Genomic DNA, 19,946 nt, shown 5'->3' with positions numbered 1-19,946 from the left:
ATTAATTATCGTTTATATTTATCAATTTATTAACAAAATTTCTGGGTATTGTTGTTTTGTTATTGTTATATATTTATATATATTTTAAAAATAATATTTGGATTATTTAGATACAAAGAGCTTATATAGTTTGAATAATTTTCAGCACTTATTTGACATATTTTTGTTAAATGTTCCTGTTTTGTGATTATAAAGTTATATTAAAATATTAGTGATTGTAGCAGAGGGTAAATTGTATCAGGGAGTTGTGCCTGGTTGTACTATCAGTAATACCAAGCGTGAATTAAGAAATTTCATGAGTAGATAGGGAATTTTTACAATATTAAGAAAGAAAAACAAAAAGGAGAAAAAGAATAAAAACACGATAATTTTTTAATCTTAAAAGGTGGTTTCAATAGATAAGAAAACAGTTGTAATTAGTACATTTTGACATGAGCTTAATAATCTCGAATTGTTACAATTTGTACAGTTACGATTTGTCATTTCAATAGATGACATCATAAGATTCTGGCTTTATTGCATGTAACAATAGTTTTATACATTGTTATGTACATAAAAGAACTAAGTGGATTAATATAATTTCAAGGTAAATCGTTAAATAAAATTTACTTAGACTGTTCTCATTATATCACAATAGTTTTCTACATAGTCAAGTTTACTGTTGAAAGTTTTAATGAAATAAATGAATGACGAGTCTATATATTTTTTTATTATTAATCAATTCCTAAAGTGAATGTAATAATTAAAGTATTATGAAGATTATTATATATGTTTTTTTGCAAATTATTGATTTAGGAAATTAGAAAAATGATGGCTTCAGAAGTAGGTTCTACAAACAATGAACCTGTACATGTCAAGATCAGTAGTGAAAAAGCTCCTCTAATCCATGGAAGAGGTGTTCTATATAGATTAAGCAATTTCTTTAAATATGGACGAGTACAACAGGCAGAAGGAGATGGATACGTAGAATTTGGTAGTTTGAATGCGGATAGTAGCCGGACTTTGGGAACATTTGCTGGTGTATTCAGTCCTGTTACATTATCGATGTTCAGTGCCTTAATTTTTATACGCATGGGTACGAATTTTACAGAAGTAATTCAAGATATTGTGTTGAGTCTGTATAATTTCAATGATGAAACTAAATATACATCATCATGCAAATAAACTTTACATTGTAGGATATATCGTAGGCAATGCTGGATTACTTGTCACTTTGATACAATTCATAATTGCATATGGAATTTTGTTATTTACTGTAGCATCTGTATGCGCAATTTCAACAAATGGAGCAGTTGAAGGAGGTGGTGCTTATTGTATCCTTATTTAAATTTTGTTATTTTCAACAATTAATAATCTGTTACACATAAAATCCATCTGTTATTTAAAGATAAGATATCAGTTACTACCTTATGTTTTTAATATATAAATTATTGATATATTAGAATTATTATATATCAAAATATATTCATATATCAAAAAATTATAATATATAAAATTTTTATCATACATATATTTTCTTTTGGAAGCAAATTTGCAATGAAAATTATAAGATATTCTGGAATTTTAAATATATTTTATACAAGTTTTTCCTACTAATTATTGTACAGTTATGATTAGTCGTACACTTGGACCAGAATTTGGTGGTTCTATTGGTACATTATTTTTTATGGCTAATATTGTTTCGAGTGCTCTTTGCATTTCTGGATGTGCGGAAGGTTTGATAGAAAGTTTTGGGCCATCTGGTTATTTAGTTGGTAAAAGTGCACTGATACCAGATGGTGGATGGTGGAGATTTTTATATTGTTCTATATTAAATACTGCCAATTTAGTAGTATGTCTAATAGGAGCTGCAATGTTTGCAAAAACTAGTGTTGCAATTTTGGCTGTTGTATGTGTCTGTCTAATAAGTGTTTTTATCAGTTTTTTGGCCAAGGGATATATGGAGGTAATGTTGTGGAGAGCACAAAAATGATCAGAAACGTGATTTGTCTTTTATTACAGATACCAATTCCAAATGCAAATATGCTGGTTCAAAATGTAACAGAACATGTTAATGGCACTTATACAGGATTGCTGTCATCTACTCTTATAAGGAATCTTTACTCAAATTATAGTGCAGATTATTCAAGTAAAGGAACAATGACTGATTTTGCAAGTGTTTTTGGTGTATTATTCAGTGGCGTTACTGGTATAATGGCTGGTGCTAATATGAGTGGTACTTAAAAAGATTATTAATCAAAATAGTTTTTATTTTTATTCATGTTTCAAGTTTTAATATATAATAATTATTTATATATAGGTGAATTGAAAAATCCAGGGAGAAACATTCCACGTGGAACTTTGTCAGCAGTATTATTTACATTTATATGTTATATTCTTCTATCTATTCTTACAGCTGCAAGTACAAGTCAATTTTTATTGCAAAATGATTTTATGTATATGATGCCAATTAATATTTGGCCACCATTCGTGGCAGTTGGTATATTAACAGCAACATTTAGCGCTGGTTTAAGTAATTTGATAGGGTCAAGTAGAGTTTTGGAAGCTCTAGCAAAAGATAATGTATTTGGTGAGTGATCAAAATATAAAGTTTTTATAAATTTCTTTATTTATTTATTTTGTCTACATTTTGTGCGTTTCATATTTATAGGTTCTGGTTTAAATTTTATAATACAAGGAACATGGAAAGGAAATCCAATTGCTGCAGTTTTAACTTCATGGACTTTAGTTCAAATAATTTTACTAATAGGTTCTTTGAATATCATTGCTCAGCTTAATTCAGTGTTGTTCTTGTTAAGCTATTTGGCTACTAATTTAGCCTGTCTTGGTCTTGAACTTGCAAGTGCACCAAATTTTAGGTATCTTTTATTTTGAATTTACCTAATTTTGAATACTTTTAGGTATACAAAGTAATTATAATGCTTGTATATCTTTTACAGACCAACGTTTAATTATTTTACATGGCATACGGCTACAATTGGTCTTCTCGGTACATTAATAATGATGTTTGTTATAAATAGTATTTATGCTTCCAGCAGTATAATACTTTGCCTAATTTTAATCATTGTGTTGCATTTATTTTCGCCAAGTAAAAATGCTCCTTGGGGAAGCATATCTCAAGCACTGATATTTCATCAAGTTCGAAAGTACTTATTAATGTTAGATTCACGTAAAGATCATGTAAAATTTTGGCGACCACAAATACTGCTAATGGTAGCATCTCCACGATCAGCATGTCCACTTATAGATTTTGTAAATGACTTGAAAAAAGGAGGACTGTACGTAATAGGACACATAAAAGTTGGAGAATTTTTGGGCCAGAATATCGATCCCACTATAGAAGAGTATCCACATTGGTTAAGTTTAGTTGATCATATGAAAGTAAAGGCATTTGTCGAACTAACAGTTACGAAAACTGTACGCGAGGGACTACATCACTTAATTAGGATATCGGGAATGGGAGCTATGAAACCAAATACAATTGTTCTTGGTTTTTATGACGAAGAAGCATCGATAGATTTCTTCAAGAATTCACAGTATGCGACTGATATATTTGAGAACGTTTCAACCTTACCAAACAGTACTGCGTTTCCTTTAAGACATACAAATGCAGAAAAAAATCTGGATCCAATACAATATGTAGGAATGTGTTCAGATGTGTTAAAGATGAAAAAAAATTTGTGTTTATGTCGAAATTTTCATACATTAAACAAATTACAAATAACTAAGTAAGCACATGATTAATTTTTCATTAATATATGATTAATTTATATCGTTATATAATTTTTTAATATTGTGTTTTAGGAATTCTTCTTTAAAATATATAGATGTATGGCCTGTGAATTTTTTCCAACCAACAGATCAAGATCCATTTGATACAACATCATTATTTATGTTGCAACTTGCATGTATTATTAATATGGTACCAATATGGAAAAATCTACATCTCAGGGTATTTCATTGTGAAGTTTCAGATAATAATGCAAGTTTGAGCGTCTCAGATTCACATAATTCGATTAGCGAATTTCCTCGAGTTTCTAACGAACTTCGTATAAGAAAATTATTAAATATGTTGAGAATATCGGCATCTATTAAACAAATTCCTAATTGGGGTACGCAAATAAGTGGGTTAAAGGGCCATTCTCTCATTGATTCGGCAGTGGAAAGTCAATATGAATCGAGTACTGAAAGTAACGATATCTTAAGTAATGTTTCACGTGCTTATATTTTGAGGTATCTTGTCCAAATACATATTTTATTTAATGTCTGATACTTAACGATTTTGTAAATAACTGTTTTTTTATTATATTCATTTTATTTTACAGTGTGAATCAATTAATTAGACAACATTCTTCACAAACTGCTACAATATTTATATATTTACCTGCACCTCCAATATCAAATACATGGGATGAAAATACTTTATATCGTCAGTATCTCCAACTGTTAACAGAATTAACAGCAGATTTACCACCCATAGTATTAGTACACGGTGTGAGTGCTGTTACATCGACAACACTATAATAATATGTAAATATAGGAATAGAAATTCTTATTGTGTAATTTCTATACAGAAAAGTATTATTTAACGAATAATTTATATGACCTTAAGTTATAATTTTTATATATGCTATGTTTTTGGAAAAATTACGAGATTTAAAAAAATTCTCAAATACCAAAAATGTTTCTTTTTACAAACTAACGATTGTGAGTATTTCAGCAATAATAATGCGTTCTTATTACAATAAGAAAATCTCGTAACGAATATAGATTATTGCTGTGATAACGAATTTATTCTATAAGAGAATCTTCAAATATAAATATTTTTTAAATATTGTAATACGTCTTTACTAATAAATCCGTATGCTGATATCTTATCATATTCATATATGGAACTACATATTTCTATACAAATTTTTTGTACTGCACCTGATATTAAAATAAATGCAATAAAATAACATTAGTAAGATCAGACGTAAAATAAACTAAGTATCACTTCTATGTACACTTTATGAATTAATTAAAATTTTATACATGCTCATTAATGATACTCAATTAAATGATCGATTCGATAACTATTTTTTGTTGTATGAAATTTTTAAAAGTTGAGATGACATTCATCATAATCTAATATAGTAGTAGCGAAATTACAAAAATCACTACTTAATCTTTAAATTTTTAACTGAATTATTTTGTAATTCTAGTACAATTGTCTTTATTGCAATGTGTTTATTCATAACTAGGCTATATGTGCAACTAACTAATTTGAGCAATTGTTCAAGACAATGACTAGAGTTAATAGTGGTAGTAGTGTATCTGAAGTATGTGTTAAGTTAGAAATGTATATATTATTTGAACTTAATTATATTGATTATTACATTATTGTCTTAAATTTTAAATCATTACGAGTGAACCGAGTTTTAAGAGATTACCAAGAGATCATTGCACACTTGAGCTCTTTCCAAATACCTCGATGGAATCATATTAGGCATAAGTGAAAACCATCCTCAGTTATTAGAGGTGAAAGAAGTTAAATAGATAATTATTAAATTTATTATTTATTAGTTAGGATATATGTACAAGGTTCAAAAAGGTAAGCGTAAAGAGGATAATGGCTTTAATAAAGTTTTAATAATTCTTAAATTGGTTTTATTCACAATATGTGTACATTCTGCAGTCATATGGGAGAAATGTAGCATTTATTGATATAAGTTGATATCCTAAATCTATCATTATATATTGCATAACTTCTTTTCTTTGTTCCTTCGTTTTCTTTACATGTGTTTCTTTCTCTTTCCTTTTTCTCACTATTTAAAAAAGTACCTGACAATGAACGTGAATGTTATGGATCCTATATAAAAGCTTTAGTGACCGTAGGTTGAGTATGACTAGTTTGGAGAATAAATTCTTTTAAAACTGCTCGTTTTAAGAATGGAAGAATGATTTTTCGTACGAAAATCCCTCTGAATACACTTTTTTCTAAATTTATAGTATTTGTATGTATTTTTCAATAATCTCATGTTTATATCGATTTATTTGTATATTTGGAGCGTTATAGTTAAATGACGATAACATTAGTAAATACAAATAGAACTAATTAAGGGTTGTTGCAAAATGCTAATCATTATTGTTGATGTTCACGTATTGATCATATAGTAATCAATTGTTGCTATTTATTAAACAAGTCAAACTCGTTAACCATTTGCATAACGCATTGTCAATGCATTTACGTAATTTATCTATATAACAACGTACTTTACATATAAATGTTGTTATAGTTTCCACTAATTGATAACGATTTTTTAATATCATTAACACCATATATTACCTGGCTTTGAAGCAGCTTAAACAGATTAGATTTTGATACATTTTTTTATTGAAGAAAGCAAGTTCGTAAAATAAATATTTATTCAAATAGTTTTTTAGATACTTGTTTCTGAGAAAAAGTATGCAAATTTCGAGGCTAAGAAACTAAAATACAGTATCCGTTTATCAGGAATTATAAAAAGATTTGTTTATTTTCCTGGAACTGAATGATTCTTATTTGGGAACAGTAGAAGATCATGTAATAGATCACTTGAATTTTTGGTATATTTCCTTCCAAAAATGTCGGTAATCAAAGTTAACGAGCATCAGTTTTAAATTTGAATTCTCTATTTGTTACTATATTTCCATTTCAAAAGACCTATGTATAAATCTTTATATAGGTACATTTCGACACATTAAATATAAGCAGCAATCGATAATACGTAAATGAGTTTAATTCAAGATATATTGTTGATTTGCAAGTTTAATCGGACAAATATTCCATTTCTGTTGTACATTAGTTTTTCATAGAATCTCGATATCTCAAAATGATCTTGCCCTTTTTATTTGTTCCGTGTATTGTTAATAGATATAATAAATCGTGTAACACATGTTAACACAATGATACTTTCAACGTCGACGTTCACACCAATTCTTTTCGGTTGGTAAACATAAATGAAAATAAGAGCGTTCAGTAATTGCAATAAACGCGATTTTCTCCGTTAGATCGTACAAATGGAATAGGAAGGCGGCGTAACATTATTTTTTGATAAATGGAAGGAAGCGAAATGCCTTGTTATGCAAATGCAAAGGAAAAATAGCAGGTGATTTGGATGTTTGACTGATATAAAAGAAGATCTCGCGACTTGGGAAAAATTGGGAAACGCTATGATGGAGAATGATGAATCATTCTGCATATATATCACGCGCAACAAACCGCCGAGTCCAGTCTCAGTTTTAATCATTGTTTAGTTCAAATTAACTCAGTCAATTAAACGCGTTGTCTGGTAGCGACAGCTCGCAGCCATCCGCTGCTCTGAACAATATAGCTTACGTATGGTAATTCGAAATAGCATCCCCGTGAGCACCATATGTCAGCGACATGGAATTAATTATCACCATGGATTCCCTACTGTACTTTACCCCTCGTTTCGTTCGTCCCTTCGATTCGCACAACGATGTTAGTCTGTACTATATTTGTCACGTTTTGTTTAATGCTGACTAATATCGACTCAGTATCAGAGCCGTCGGTATTACGGTATCCTTCGAAATATTTGGTACCTCGTAGGTAGCTGTAAATACGGTTTTATTATAATGCAAACTGATGCAGTGGCATGTTCTGTAGATGTTCCATATACCAACAATATAGTCTTGTGCATTCATAAATGAATAATGATGGTTAGTATTTGTCAAGCAAATTGTGATTATAATTGCCATGTAGAGATTATATTTGGTGAATTGAAATTGTAATATCTTAAATATTTCTACTCGAAGATTTAATTTACATCGAATTCAATTTCTGCTAGAGACGTGGAAGATTTTCTATGTTGTATCAATAGATATATGTATAATTATCAATTAATCGTTGTCTAAACTTGTTGCCAAATGTTAGAATTTAGTGGTTGATTAATCACTTTTGATTGAAAGGTATCCAAAAAACATTGTCATTAAGTGTATCCCAAATCAATCAACAAGATACATGATTGGCAGTGCCTTCAAAATACCATCATTCGATACTCTTTCGCTCGATTAAATCGAAACGCAAGAGAGCGAATTGTTTTACAAAGAATATACAATGTAAATATTAACAAATATCGAAAAGCATCTATCGACGCTAAATTTCACGATATAAAATATAATGTAATGTATCATGCACATTGATAATAATTCCACACATGACAGAGAATTCTATCATAGTGTGAATTATAAATCTTATAACGAAGCAGCGTTTCATCGTAACTATTACGAGAAGCCATTTTTAGTATTAGTTACATTAGTTAGTAGTTGGAATTACACGTGTATGTCGTGAATGTTTTAAGTACCAGTAACAGTATAGTATACCGTTCGTCGTTCTCCCCGTGTTATTTTCGACGATCGGTTTTAACGTTACAATTTCTCTCTACACGACAAACATTCATTGCAAACATAAATTTATCTCTTTTCCCTTTCGTCCAACTTTTCATATGTTTATATCAGTATTTCCTTATTTACGTACAATTTAATTAAAAGCAATGTATAATTTGATATTCCATGATATTTCCCTAGATAATTTGATATTTCATATTTATTATTTTGTATTTCTATATACTATTTATCATATTTTTCCTTCGTCTGCCAAATAATAAAAGATCCGTAAATAGTGACTGTAATACTGAATCTACAACAGTGAATGTAATACTTGTAATACTGTTACTATCACTATTAGCTACTAGCAGTTTAGTTTAGCCTTTGACCAAGAAGTGGAAGCTTATTTACAAAATTTGCATGATACTGCAAAAGGTTCGATGATCTTTTACTTACCTAATTTTTCATAAATATCTTAATACTTATGGAGGGAAATATATGTACATATTCGAATTAGAATATGATTCTGTATCATCGAAATTCACTAGGAGAAGTTGAAACAGGAAGTTAAAAATTTATTCAGAAGCAAAGATTCATATTTGGAAACTCTAGATTGCATGTACATTTCGAATATGGTAAAATTAATCAAATGGATAAATGCGAGATAAATTATGTATAATATTACGCGGAAAGAAAAAATACCGATGATTATGCAACACCTCATATTAATTGGTATAATTGACTAATAAAATTAAAAGAGGGGAGTAAATACACACGTACTTATTGATATCATTTATCTTCAGATAAAATTTATTATACAAGAATCTAATGAAACATAAATAACAGATGTATATTTTAATAGAATCGAAAATTGATGATATTCTTTGATAAATTATGTTGATTCGTACGACAAATATGTTTCTTGATATTTCATTGTAATGTACAATATGTATATCCAAATCAACGATGCACATATCGAAACGAATATTTTTTCACACAGACACAGCATCACTATGTAGCTGGTGGCAGAACTTAAATTACAGTAATAATTCATTGTTATTGCAATCCTGAAAACATACTGTAGACCGTAGTCATGCTATCATGCACTATATTCACAAAGATCACTTGTATTTGCTTTTGCACCACCCCATTTATTGTTTGGGCATCCCCTAAATTTGTTCACGAGGGTCGATTTATTGGCATAGAGTACAATATAAGGGTTCGTAATATTAATGGAAAAAGTTTTCGGTGCAATATGGTAACAAAAACGACACTTTCGTAATTCCGTTTCCATGCCATCCTTTAATGGACCTAAAATGAAGTTCTATACATCAGAAACAGGCGTTTCCAACTCTCCTACGTAATTATAATAAATTTCTGCGAGGAGACTCGTTAGCGAAGTTTCTGTGCGCTATATATTGTTTTATGCTTACCGAGTAATAATTACATATTGTATATTTTTGCCCATTAATTTGTAAAGAACTTTTTCTTGATACATATTATGCTATGCGAAAATTCATCTATTTAAAATATGCTCACTTCGGACACAAATTTTTATTACCTACAATGCTAATAAACATTATACGTATGTCATAGGATGTTATAAAAGGCGATGCATTTAATTCCCAAAAAACTGTCCCACTTAGTTTAGATTTATTTCCCCATAAACCTTTAATTTCAACCCAAGCATCTATATCCTCTCTATAACATTTATTTATAAAAAAAGCGCGTTGCACGGTCGTTTCAACAGCGATATTTTTTATCGCAACATAAATATGTGTACCGCTTCACGGATACTTATTTTACTTCAATTTAAATATATACTTCCTCCCTCTTGAGCTCATTCATGTGTGTCCCACAACACATTCTGAAATGCATACGCTCGTCTAAATCTGTAAGGTTTGCAAATTATTATAAATATGTATACATGATAATTCTATCAACTTAGCTAAGCTACCTCTTTTAAACGAGATTAGGAGATTAGGAAAAATCACCGTCATTCGTGAATAGTCATTGAAAAATCAATATTTTACAAGATACATATTTCATTTCTTATGTGAAAACTCATATGTTCAAATGTTTGATTAACTTTTAAACATTTCTTGATATTTTCCATTAATTTTCCATTTCCCATTAATTGATTAATATTCCACAATGCTTTAACCAGGTTATATGAAATTCAGGAGTAAGTTGAAAAAAAAATGAGCAAATGATTCTTGAAATTAGGGATAGTTTGCTAGCGTAGCCGGGGCATTTCAACGAGTCTGTCTGTAAATTTTACACGCGAAATTAAATGACTTTTTTTTATTTAGTAATTCAGAAAATCGCGAAGTAGCGCCTATATGGCTGTGGTAAAGTGAGTTTCCGAGTTAAGAGGAAAGGTCGGTTGGTTGGCTGGCGTTTATAATGAACTCTTGAGGATCGGCTTGACTACTATTTAAGGATATGTATGCGCATAGAGGTGTAGATACAAACGTGGGTTTCCGCTTTTACGAGAATGTACGTCATACGTTTGTAGATGTATAAAAGTGTGCGTTGAATAATAATATTCAGTGTAGGTACATATTTATGTATTTGTGCGTGCGTGTAGAAAGATAAAAATATGGTATTAAAGTTAATTATTTTAACGTTAGCGAGTTTCAGTTTCATTCCAGTCGTTGGTTTTAATTTTGTTAAAATTTTATTTTAAACAAAAGAGGAATATTTTATGTGATGTAGAGAAGCGAATTATATACATTTTTCGGTTTTTGATTTACTTTTAATGAAATGGTGATGGTTTTTATAATCATGAAGGTTCTTTATATATAGAATATATCTAAAGAGATATTAAATTCTCGCATAATGAATCAGACAAAGCATTCAGCAATTTCTTAAGAGCCAATTGTAGGACGCAGTTTTCCGCCCAATTAACTTTATTCGCAATTTATGAGGTTCTTGATCTTCACTAGAAAGTTCTGCTTCTGTGTATTAGTACATACCAATTTTCTCCTGAATCATTAATAACTTCCACGTTTTTGTTATAACTGCATCAAAAGCAAGTTAAATAGTTTTGATTAAGGTCATAAATTCGACTAAACTTCTTCATTCAGTATCTTATTTGAATCCTTCATCTTTCCATAAACGTTTCGGAGCAGACACGGTGTAGAACTTGCAGTAAAATCATGCGTATATAATAATTTAATTTTGAAAAAAATAATAGGAAATATTTGTGAGACTTATTTGTTAAAAGATACTTACACCTGACTTATTACAATTAAGAACTAATTCTTACTTACATATTCATTAAACCATAATATTACATATTTTTATTATTATACGTATAACGAACTTCAGACAATTTTAAGTTTCAGTGTTTTTAATGGTAAGTTTCCAAAATCCGGAATGGACACCAACCTAACCCCAATTTACCTGATCAAGACTTCGGCTCAGAACGATATACTTTGAATCGTTTACATAGTTCGTCGTTGCTTCGAAACATTTGCGTACCACCGAATTATTCCATGACCAATTACCAATTATTTTTCACAAATATTCGATTGAATGGTTTAAATGGCTAACGTTAATCGATTTCAGTTCCTCTTTCGAAACAGAACTGGTATTTTTCCAAACTTAGAATTTCGATATGTAGTAGAAATTCGTGATAAATCCTACCAAACCAACCCTACCAAATACCGAAATATATTCATTGTTAAAAATGTTACAAATTTTTCGGGGGATCTAATAACTCTTTTTTAATATGATTCTAAATATCTCCTAAAATATTTAATATATTTAATAATAATTTAAATAAATGAATTTAATAACTTACTGTCTAATTTAAATGTTAATAATACAGAAATACATGTAGAATTGTTTAACGGAAGCCGTTGCATAAATATTTTTATCGTATCTCAACATTCCAAGGACGTATCTTCACTTAGGAAATGGAAATACCTACTGGAAATATTCATGGTCTCGTACTCGTCCCATTTTGCTGTGCAAAGTGCCATTCTTTCGTTTCATGTGTGGCTCCCTTTTCAGCGTGGCACGCCGCTTTATCTTTCAATGATACGCCTTGAAACTCTTTTGTCTTGAGTGAACGAATGTGCTCAGTAGCTCATAGAGGGAACTAAAAACTTAGTTGCTGTATCGCAGCGTGTTTCGGTAAAGGAAAAAGAAAGGGGCGAGATTAAAGCAATTTTGTTGGTCATTTTGCATGCCGGCTTCACAAAGTTTCGCGGTTGTCGATACCGACATTGTTGCCGTATATCTCTGCCACGATTCAAAGCGTCATCCATGTCGTAAAATTTCCCCATCAAATTTTGCCGTTCACTCCGTTTTATATTCCACCTTTCTATTTGTCTCGCGTCTACGATTTTACTGAAAAAATAAAATCGTTTTCCTGTTGTGTTATACCATAGGTTCATTAAAAAACGTAAAAATCTTGTACGTTATTGTATTTCTTAGAGACGTTTCGTGTATTTGCATTATAAAAATAGTATATAGGATATGTAACGAGTATGGTTTGGTTTAGCTGTATCTTTTCACGTATATAAAAATTATGTTTGTTCAAAGGTACGAATTCAAACTCAACTGGAATTTAAATAATTTAACCGGTTGAAAGTGTATCAGAATGGGAATTTCTAATAAAATGTACCGTGCGACACGATCTTTCCAGAAAGACAGATGTGGTAATCGTGACATCGACTTATTCGCTTTAATTACACTGTGACCAAAAGTTGGCGTCGACGTGACGGGTAGAAAGTGAGGGGTCAACTTAGGTTTCAGAACCGAGCAGAACTTCCGGTCGAACTGGGAACTTTACGTTTCAGGAAGCGCCACTGAATCGTGGGCTGGTTGAAATTATCGATTCGGTATAATTGCAACTCTCGATAATTGGCTGTGTCAGCAGAATCACAGTGCACGGTAAACTAGTTACACGAGGCAGAAGTAATAACTTCATTAACGCATCAACGCGTTGCACTTACATGCTTCGTGCGGTCGCGAATCTGTTTTAAAATGTTTCACTTAAAATTGTTAGATTATAGCTATCGTTCTACTATGACGTAACAGCATTATTATTTTATGAAATTATAACTTCTGTTGAATCTTTTGTGTACTATATTCAGTTAGTATGTAATCATTGGTAATCGTTTTCTATGTAAAGAGTAAGATTTTTGCAAAGTACTACATACGATACGGTGTGATTTATATACCTATGCATTTGTTTATTCGTGTAAATGGGAAAGATTTTCTTCTACGAGCAAGAATTCTAGATCAAGATATACAACGGTAAACAGAAACTGAAAATTATTCAAATAGGAGCAGAGTATATAAGAAGGGAAAGCAGGGAATTTTATTACAGTTTCTTAAGTTGGAAAGTGCGAACAGCTCCGCTCCTTTGGGAGCCGTATTTACGAAGTTTAAAATAAGATGAATAATACAAAGGTACGGTACAATGGTAGCTGCACATATCTTTTCGTTTTGTATTCCTAAACTGACTTTTGAAACACGATAAACCTCTTTTGGCAGGTGGTTGTTAAGAGGAGAGCGCGCGAGTTGCGCGTATTCCATCTGCATCGCGGTATTCGAATCTTACCCGCACTTTCACCCAATTCACAGTAATCCATGGAAACCGAATAATGCCAGCGACTGGTAGCTCGGTTTCAAAACATACAGAAATATAGCGAACGTAGGTGCATACATATTTTCGCGTTACATACGATGTACAGCGGTGCGGTTGGAAAAGCAATGGCACGGAAGCCAAACAAAAATGCCTCGGGTTTTACCTAGCGTTACGTTGCTTCTGTTCATTATATTTGCTTTAATATGATTCTTCGAAAAATCAATATATCGGTTACAAAGTTTACGTTCGAAATAATAGAATCAAAATATCTAAAATGTCGTATCGCTTGACGGTATTACATTAATTCTGGAATTTTTATTTTGAGAGAAAGAAGGGTCGGTTGAAAAGGAGATTATACGTGGAATGGCTAAATATGGAAATTCTCTCTTTTAGCTGAAAAATTCTCTTTTTATTTGAACAATTTGATACTTAAGTTATCTGACGGCATGTCACAGTACGTTTTTAATGTATATCTATCTGGTGCATAAATAATTTCAAAAATAAAAATAAAAAATCGATGGAAACATATTACGAATTGAATAGAAGTGAAATGATTTAAAACGTATTTATCATATAGGTATAATGAATACAATAATCATTACGCGCTCCGCGTCTGACCAGTTGCTGACTCCTACTACTTGAAATATAGTCATCGGGAAAACAGCGTGATCAAACATCACTCTTGTCGCACAGGAAAGTTTTCTAGGAAGGCTTACTACGCAATTTACGAGCTCGTAAAAATATTAATAAAACCACCCTTTCCTATCTTTTCGCGTATTTTATCCTTCCGGGCATTCTGTCACCTTTTCGTTCTCTGAAATACGCATCCGGTGTACACGGTTCTTGTACGTTTGATACTCTCATGTACATCCGTTCTTCGGTATAAATCAACCCAACCACCGAGCAGATTGTGAATTTCTAGTCAAAGTATTCACGTAGTAAGTACGTATAGAGTACACGAGGGTGTAGCTTTGAAGTGTGTTAGATCAGGCCGATGCACGCGATGTCGTAACAGAGCTAGCAATGGAATCCAGTATTCGTTGATCTACGAGCAGCCGGAAACGAGAGGATGTACGGTTAGAGCCACCGATAGAAAAAATCGGAAGCGTGCGCAGTCCTGGCGAGATACGGCGATGAAAACGTATGAGTAAAACGTAGAAAAGGTTGGCATCCGCTGCTGTAGCTGCCTGTGTTCGCGGAATTTCTAGAGGGAAGGATGAAATAGTCTTGCTGTTGCTGCAACCAGTAAAAATGTTAACGAAATGGGATGGCGAAGTCGCTTTCAAGACGCGACGTGCAGATAGTTGCGTTTGATCGATCGTATAATACAAACGCGATATAAACACTTTATGAGGTTGATAAGATTACCCAGGAATATGGATTCGAGATATTTTGACATTGTAAAACGGAAAGATAGAAGAATGATAGAAGGAAAGAAGAATAAATCAGGGGAATGCGTCTATGTAGAGAATATAGTGATTCTTTTAGAGTTATATTAAGGTGATTTAGAGTTTAATAAGAAAAATAATTGCAGAGAATATTAACAAAAAATTTGTAAGCCTTAATTTTGATATTAGCGTAAAGATAAATTTATCGATGGATAAAAACGCGTACTTTGATTAATCGATCGGTATTAGATTTACAGTAACGACGGCTATTGTGTATGCAATACGAGTTTCTAAAATATGGATGTTTACAAGAAGGCAATATACATGCACATAAAGGGTGTATTCGCGCCGTGGAAAAATATGACAGAAAGGATATGACATAATATTGGAACTGTAATTATTATCGGTAACGTGGGAAACGTTGCTCCTTCCGACAGTTCTGTGATATAAGAAACTTTAATCTCTTATTAAGGATTCATGCAAATCCGCCTTGAAAGAATAATAACTTTTATAGTTGCAAAATTTGGAGATTATTTTTATTTACCTATATTTATTTTTGCACGTACCGCGCGTACGTTCTAATCTATGTTTCTTTAACCTTTTCTTTCCGCATTCTTCGTCTTTCGTATTCAGATTCTGTTATCAGGTGATGAACAATCTTTGTAAGTTTCGAGTAAGGGTTTCGCTCCTTCATCTGGAATATCTCGTCTTCTTGCATCACCGCTTTGAACCAACGGAGCACTTGAATAATGTTTATACGACACTGATTGCTCATAGAGATACCCATGGTAGATTCGTGGAAATTCAAACTGTCTGATTTATTACTGGTCAAACTTTCTTTCGAAGTTAAAGCTTGCCTTGTGTGCTTATTTGTAGTTGAGATCAGTAAAAAAAAGTATTTCGGAACACCTCTGGTCGGTGGTTCAAAATTTATATAATTATTCTCTCTAGCTTGTTTGCTAGTGTTTGATGCTGGCAAGCGGATATCTTGATATTAAAAAAATTTTCATGTAGTATCATAATTAATCATAAAGTTTCAATAAGAAATTTTTAATTCGCAGAATAAATAATAAGTTAGAATAACTTAACGTTTAGAGTAAAAACATTTAGCCGGAAAAATTGGATATTTCACATATTTCATTCAAAAAGTGAACAAGAAAAAGAAGATTTTATGTATATCCTTCTCTACCTAATGTTTCTGCTTATTATCCAAAATAATGGAGACAGCTGATACGAATAAAGTTGTTATAACACACTGCACACTTACAGTATTTTTTTGGAGGGGGGAGGGGGGATTTAGTAATTGTAGAAGTTTTGAAACTGGATTGCATATTTTATAAGAATTTTTCTTTCGATGCAGTTAGGTATGCCGCATCTTCTTTCTTACTAAGTTGGTGAAAAGGGAATTAATGGAAAGGGACGATGGATTCTATCGAACGTAAGCATTGGCGGGTGCGCCACTAAATCATAATGCGATTCTAAAGGGGCGGTTCAGCTCTGAATGCTGGTTATTCAGACAAAAGAGAGAGAAAGAAAGTAAAAAACAAAAAAGAATCATCCTATTTTTTATGCTTTTTAGTCTACTCTCTAGTTTTAATGCAGTCTTTGATATTATTAGATGCTTTACTTCGTATCTTATTTCATAACATAATTATTTAAATATATAAATCAAATATACATGTTGTTAAAGAAGGCCTGTAATCGGCCTTTAACATGTACGTAATTGTTTCCCAAATTGAAATTTTCGCATCAAAACATTGACAGGAACTATTAATATGTAAATCATAGTGAAAGAATAGCAATATCAAAAGATTTTAGATTTTCTTAAAAATTGTTAGAGATTAATCAACAATCGTGTTCATTCAATAATGCGTGTAATTAAATTTGACAAAATATTAAATGTACTGCGATCAAAATCATTGCTTATATTTACAACATTCGTAGACAGGAGCATATACCTAATTACGCCGGAGAAGTTAACACGCGGAATTAATTGAATTTAAAATTAACATTATATATGTTTATTTATCTATTTATATATGAGATTGATTGCGTGGGAATAAAGTCTGTAGATGAAACGGAGAGTATTTTATTTTCTCTCGACAAAAATTTGATGTTTAAGATACGCCTTGTGGCTTTTGCCAAGTTATAAGACGATCGATCATAAACATTTTAATGCATTTGTCAATGTTAATGCACCACAACATTGATAAATGATGATGAGGGCTGTTTTCTTCTCTTGACAGCATTTACAGTATGAGAATTCGAACGTGTTGATGAGGTTCCAATTTCTACTGACTTAAGAATGAACCATTCGTTATGGGAGATTTAAAATGGAGAATATTTTATAACAGTATTATAATAATCATTTAAAAGAAATTTCTTGCTGTCTCCAATTTTTTTCGTAACAAGTATATAAAAGTGGAAATGCGATAATTTTGATAGAATTTAGCATTTCAAGAAGTCCACTTACATGTATAGGCTGTAATCGATCAATGAGCAGTAATAATGCGGATTACTGCGGTCACGTTATCTGACATTACTAACTGTAAACGTTGCGTAAAACTTTAACCAATCGATAATACATATTTACGTACCCCTATGTATGTAGATATAAAAATATTTTTTCAAGGAAGAACGCAGCAATATCGTGGGCAGGGTAGAAGTTAATGGAGTTTGAAGAGACGAGCCGCACTGTACATGCGAATGAAAGTAATAAAGTAACAGACATCGAGATTAGGCATGAATAAGAAGTTTCATGGTGTAAGAAAGTTTCCTGGCTTTATCCACCAAGTAATCGCTTAAATTCAAACTGCGTTTTCAAGGCAGTAGATTTTACAGCGTACAGCTGCTTCATTGTCTTCCGCAGTTTCCAGCTTCCTTCTTTCGGAGAGGAGTACAAAAATACGGTCACGGCCTGCACTTCATAATGCAAAGTGACGTTACATATAAGTATAATCGATGCCGTGATGAGTATCTCGCGGATGCTGCTGGCTTTCGAGGTCAATTACAAGTCGTTCTTTACCAACTCCCACCGATACAATCTTATTCCTCATTTGCTTCGTGTCTCCTGATTAACATGATTTTTCGTACTAATACTGTGACCAACATTTTTAGGTTGTCTATTTTATCTTATTTAGAGTGTTTTCTGTTTAACTTTCCAAACACTTTTATAAATGCAAAAAAATGATTTGCGTGCTGGAAAATGTGAAAGCGATGACATGAAAATGATTATAACGAAAGATTGTTCAAATATTCGACAAATCGAGGCAATTGTTGCACGAATTTAACCTGTCAATTCGTTACATGCGTTGTTATTATCTTGTTTCTGTCAATAATTTTATCGATTACGGTGGTTCAATTTTTAATGGATCGGTTCATTTTTGTCAAAATACATGATATTATAGGATTTTTTATTTATTTAGAAATATTAGAAATTAGAGTTTCCAATGATTTCTATCCTATATGATAAGTTTATTGATTGATAGATCTATTTACAATGGATTAAACAGGAAACGATGGTTATTTAACGTGAACTAAATACAGTAATGTGTTAGAACTAAGACGTGCTATAAATAACAACTAAATAGTTAATTCACAACTCACAACTAATAGTTTACAACGCTTAACAATTCGGCAACTCAACTCTCGACTCCTCACCACTCGACTGTCAACTCACAACTATCTCAACTCAATTCTTCACCACTTGACTTTCAACTCACAACTCCCCCACTCGACTCTTCAGGTGACGACCACCCAGTAAAAACTGCCAAGCCCTTTTGGCCTAACAACACTTAGGCCTTCTCGTAATATTGTTTATGGTTTACCCGATATTTTTTAGGCCATTTATCTATGATACTACAATATCATCACTTATATAATGAAAGATAAAATATGACCTAATTAAATGTGATTACCATCCATCAATTTTAATTTTGTAATTAAAGATACGCCTAATTAAGAAGTAGCTCAATTAATAAATTAATATTGAAATAACTTTTAAATTAATTAAAGGAACGTCATCGCATAAAAGCACGTTGGCTCGCAGTCTGGAAGTTCAATTTTTTTGTTGGAAGATACTATATTACGGACTGCAGTGTCCGTCATTAATGGAATTGCTCGGTATCCATGGTTATGAACGCCGTAATTTCGAAACTTTTGAATTTATTAAATTATCCGTCACGCAGAACAAACTTTTCATTTACACAGACTGAGTGCAACAATCATTAACCTTCGTACAGGGATCTGTCCGCGTTTGACGGTGGTTAATCACCTGCAAAAAAAGATGTCTTAGACTATATGCTAATTGTTCCGTAATTAGTTAACGAGAGGGAAGATTACCAAATGGTACGTGGCAGTGTAATTTCTCGAACGCGTCGACTGCGCGAACTAATAGAATTTTGATGAGAATAAGTAATGCGCTTGGAAACAAAACGGTCTAAATTGCTCGTTGTCAGACGCTAACGCATTTCGTTAATTAACTAACGATAATTATTGTAAGTGATTAACGCGGACCATTTTTGTTACATCGCTCATCGATGTGCAGTTGTAGAACAATAATGGTACTTTATAAATTATTATTA

The 19,946-nt window shown here is 31.7% G+C and overlaps 1 protein-coding gene and 1 long non-coding RNA gene across 6 annotated transcripts; one reads left to right on the top strand and one right to left on the bottom strand.

Moving 5' to 3' along the window:
• Positions 1–261: 261 nt before the first annotated feature.
• LOC100747515 (solute carrier family 12 member 9) lies at positions 262–4,962 on the top strand. The gene is made up of 10 exons (XM_003485988.4): positions 262–586; positions 796–1,075; positions 1,179–1,313; positions 1,608–1,945; positions 2,002–2,215; positions 2,300–2,569; positions 2,651–2,858; positions 2,940–3,728; positions 3,805–4,233; positions 4,326–4,962. The coding sequence occupies exons 2-10, from the start codon at positions 808–810 to the stop codon at positions 4,522–4,524; spliced, it is 2,850 nt and encodes a 949-aa protein (XP_003486036.1). The 5' UTR covers positions 262–586; positions 796–807; the 3' UTR covers positions 4,525–4,962.
• A 4,403-nt stretch (positions 4,963–9,365) lies between these two features.
• On the bottom strand, positions 9,366–19,704 carry LOC112214162. Of its 5 annotated transcripts, none has more exons than XR_004460837.1 (5): positions 18,970–19,703; positions 12,304–12,729; positions 9,936–12,031; positions 9,487–9,681; positions 9,366–9,401 (listed from the first exon to the last, which is right to left on the bottom strand). It is a non-coding gene; the product is annotated as an uncharacterized LOC112214162 (long non-coding RNA). The 5 variants fall into 5 exon arrangements; XR_004460838.1 differs by having other exon boundaries at positions 9,487–11,517; positions 11,779–12,031; XR_004460835.1 differs by having other exon boundaries at positions 9,487–12,123; positions 18,970–19,704.
• Positions 19,705–19,946: the final 242 nt, after the last annotated feature.

This window comes from Bombus impatiens, unplaced genomic scaffold, assembly GCF_000188095.3.
Source record: "Bombus impatiens unplaced genomic scaffold, BIMP_2.2 scf_0095, whole genome shotgun sequence".
NCBI classification, from domain to species: domain Eukaryota; kingdom Metazoa; phylum Arthropoda; class Insecta; order Hymenoptera; family Apidae; genus Bombus; species Bombus impatiens.
Note: the sequence above shows the minus strand (reverse complement) of the source record. Positions and strands in the feature narration are given on the sequence as shown.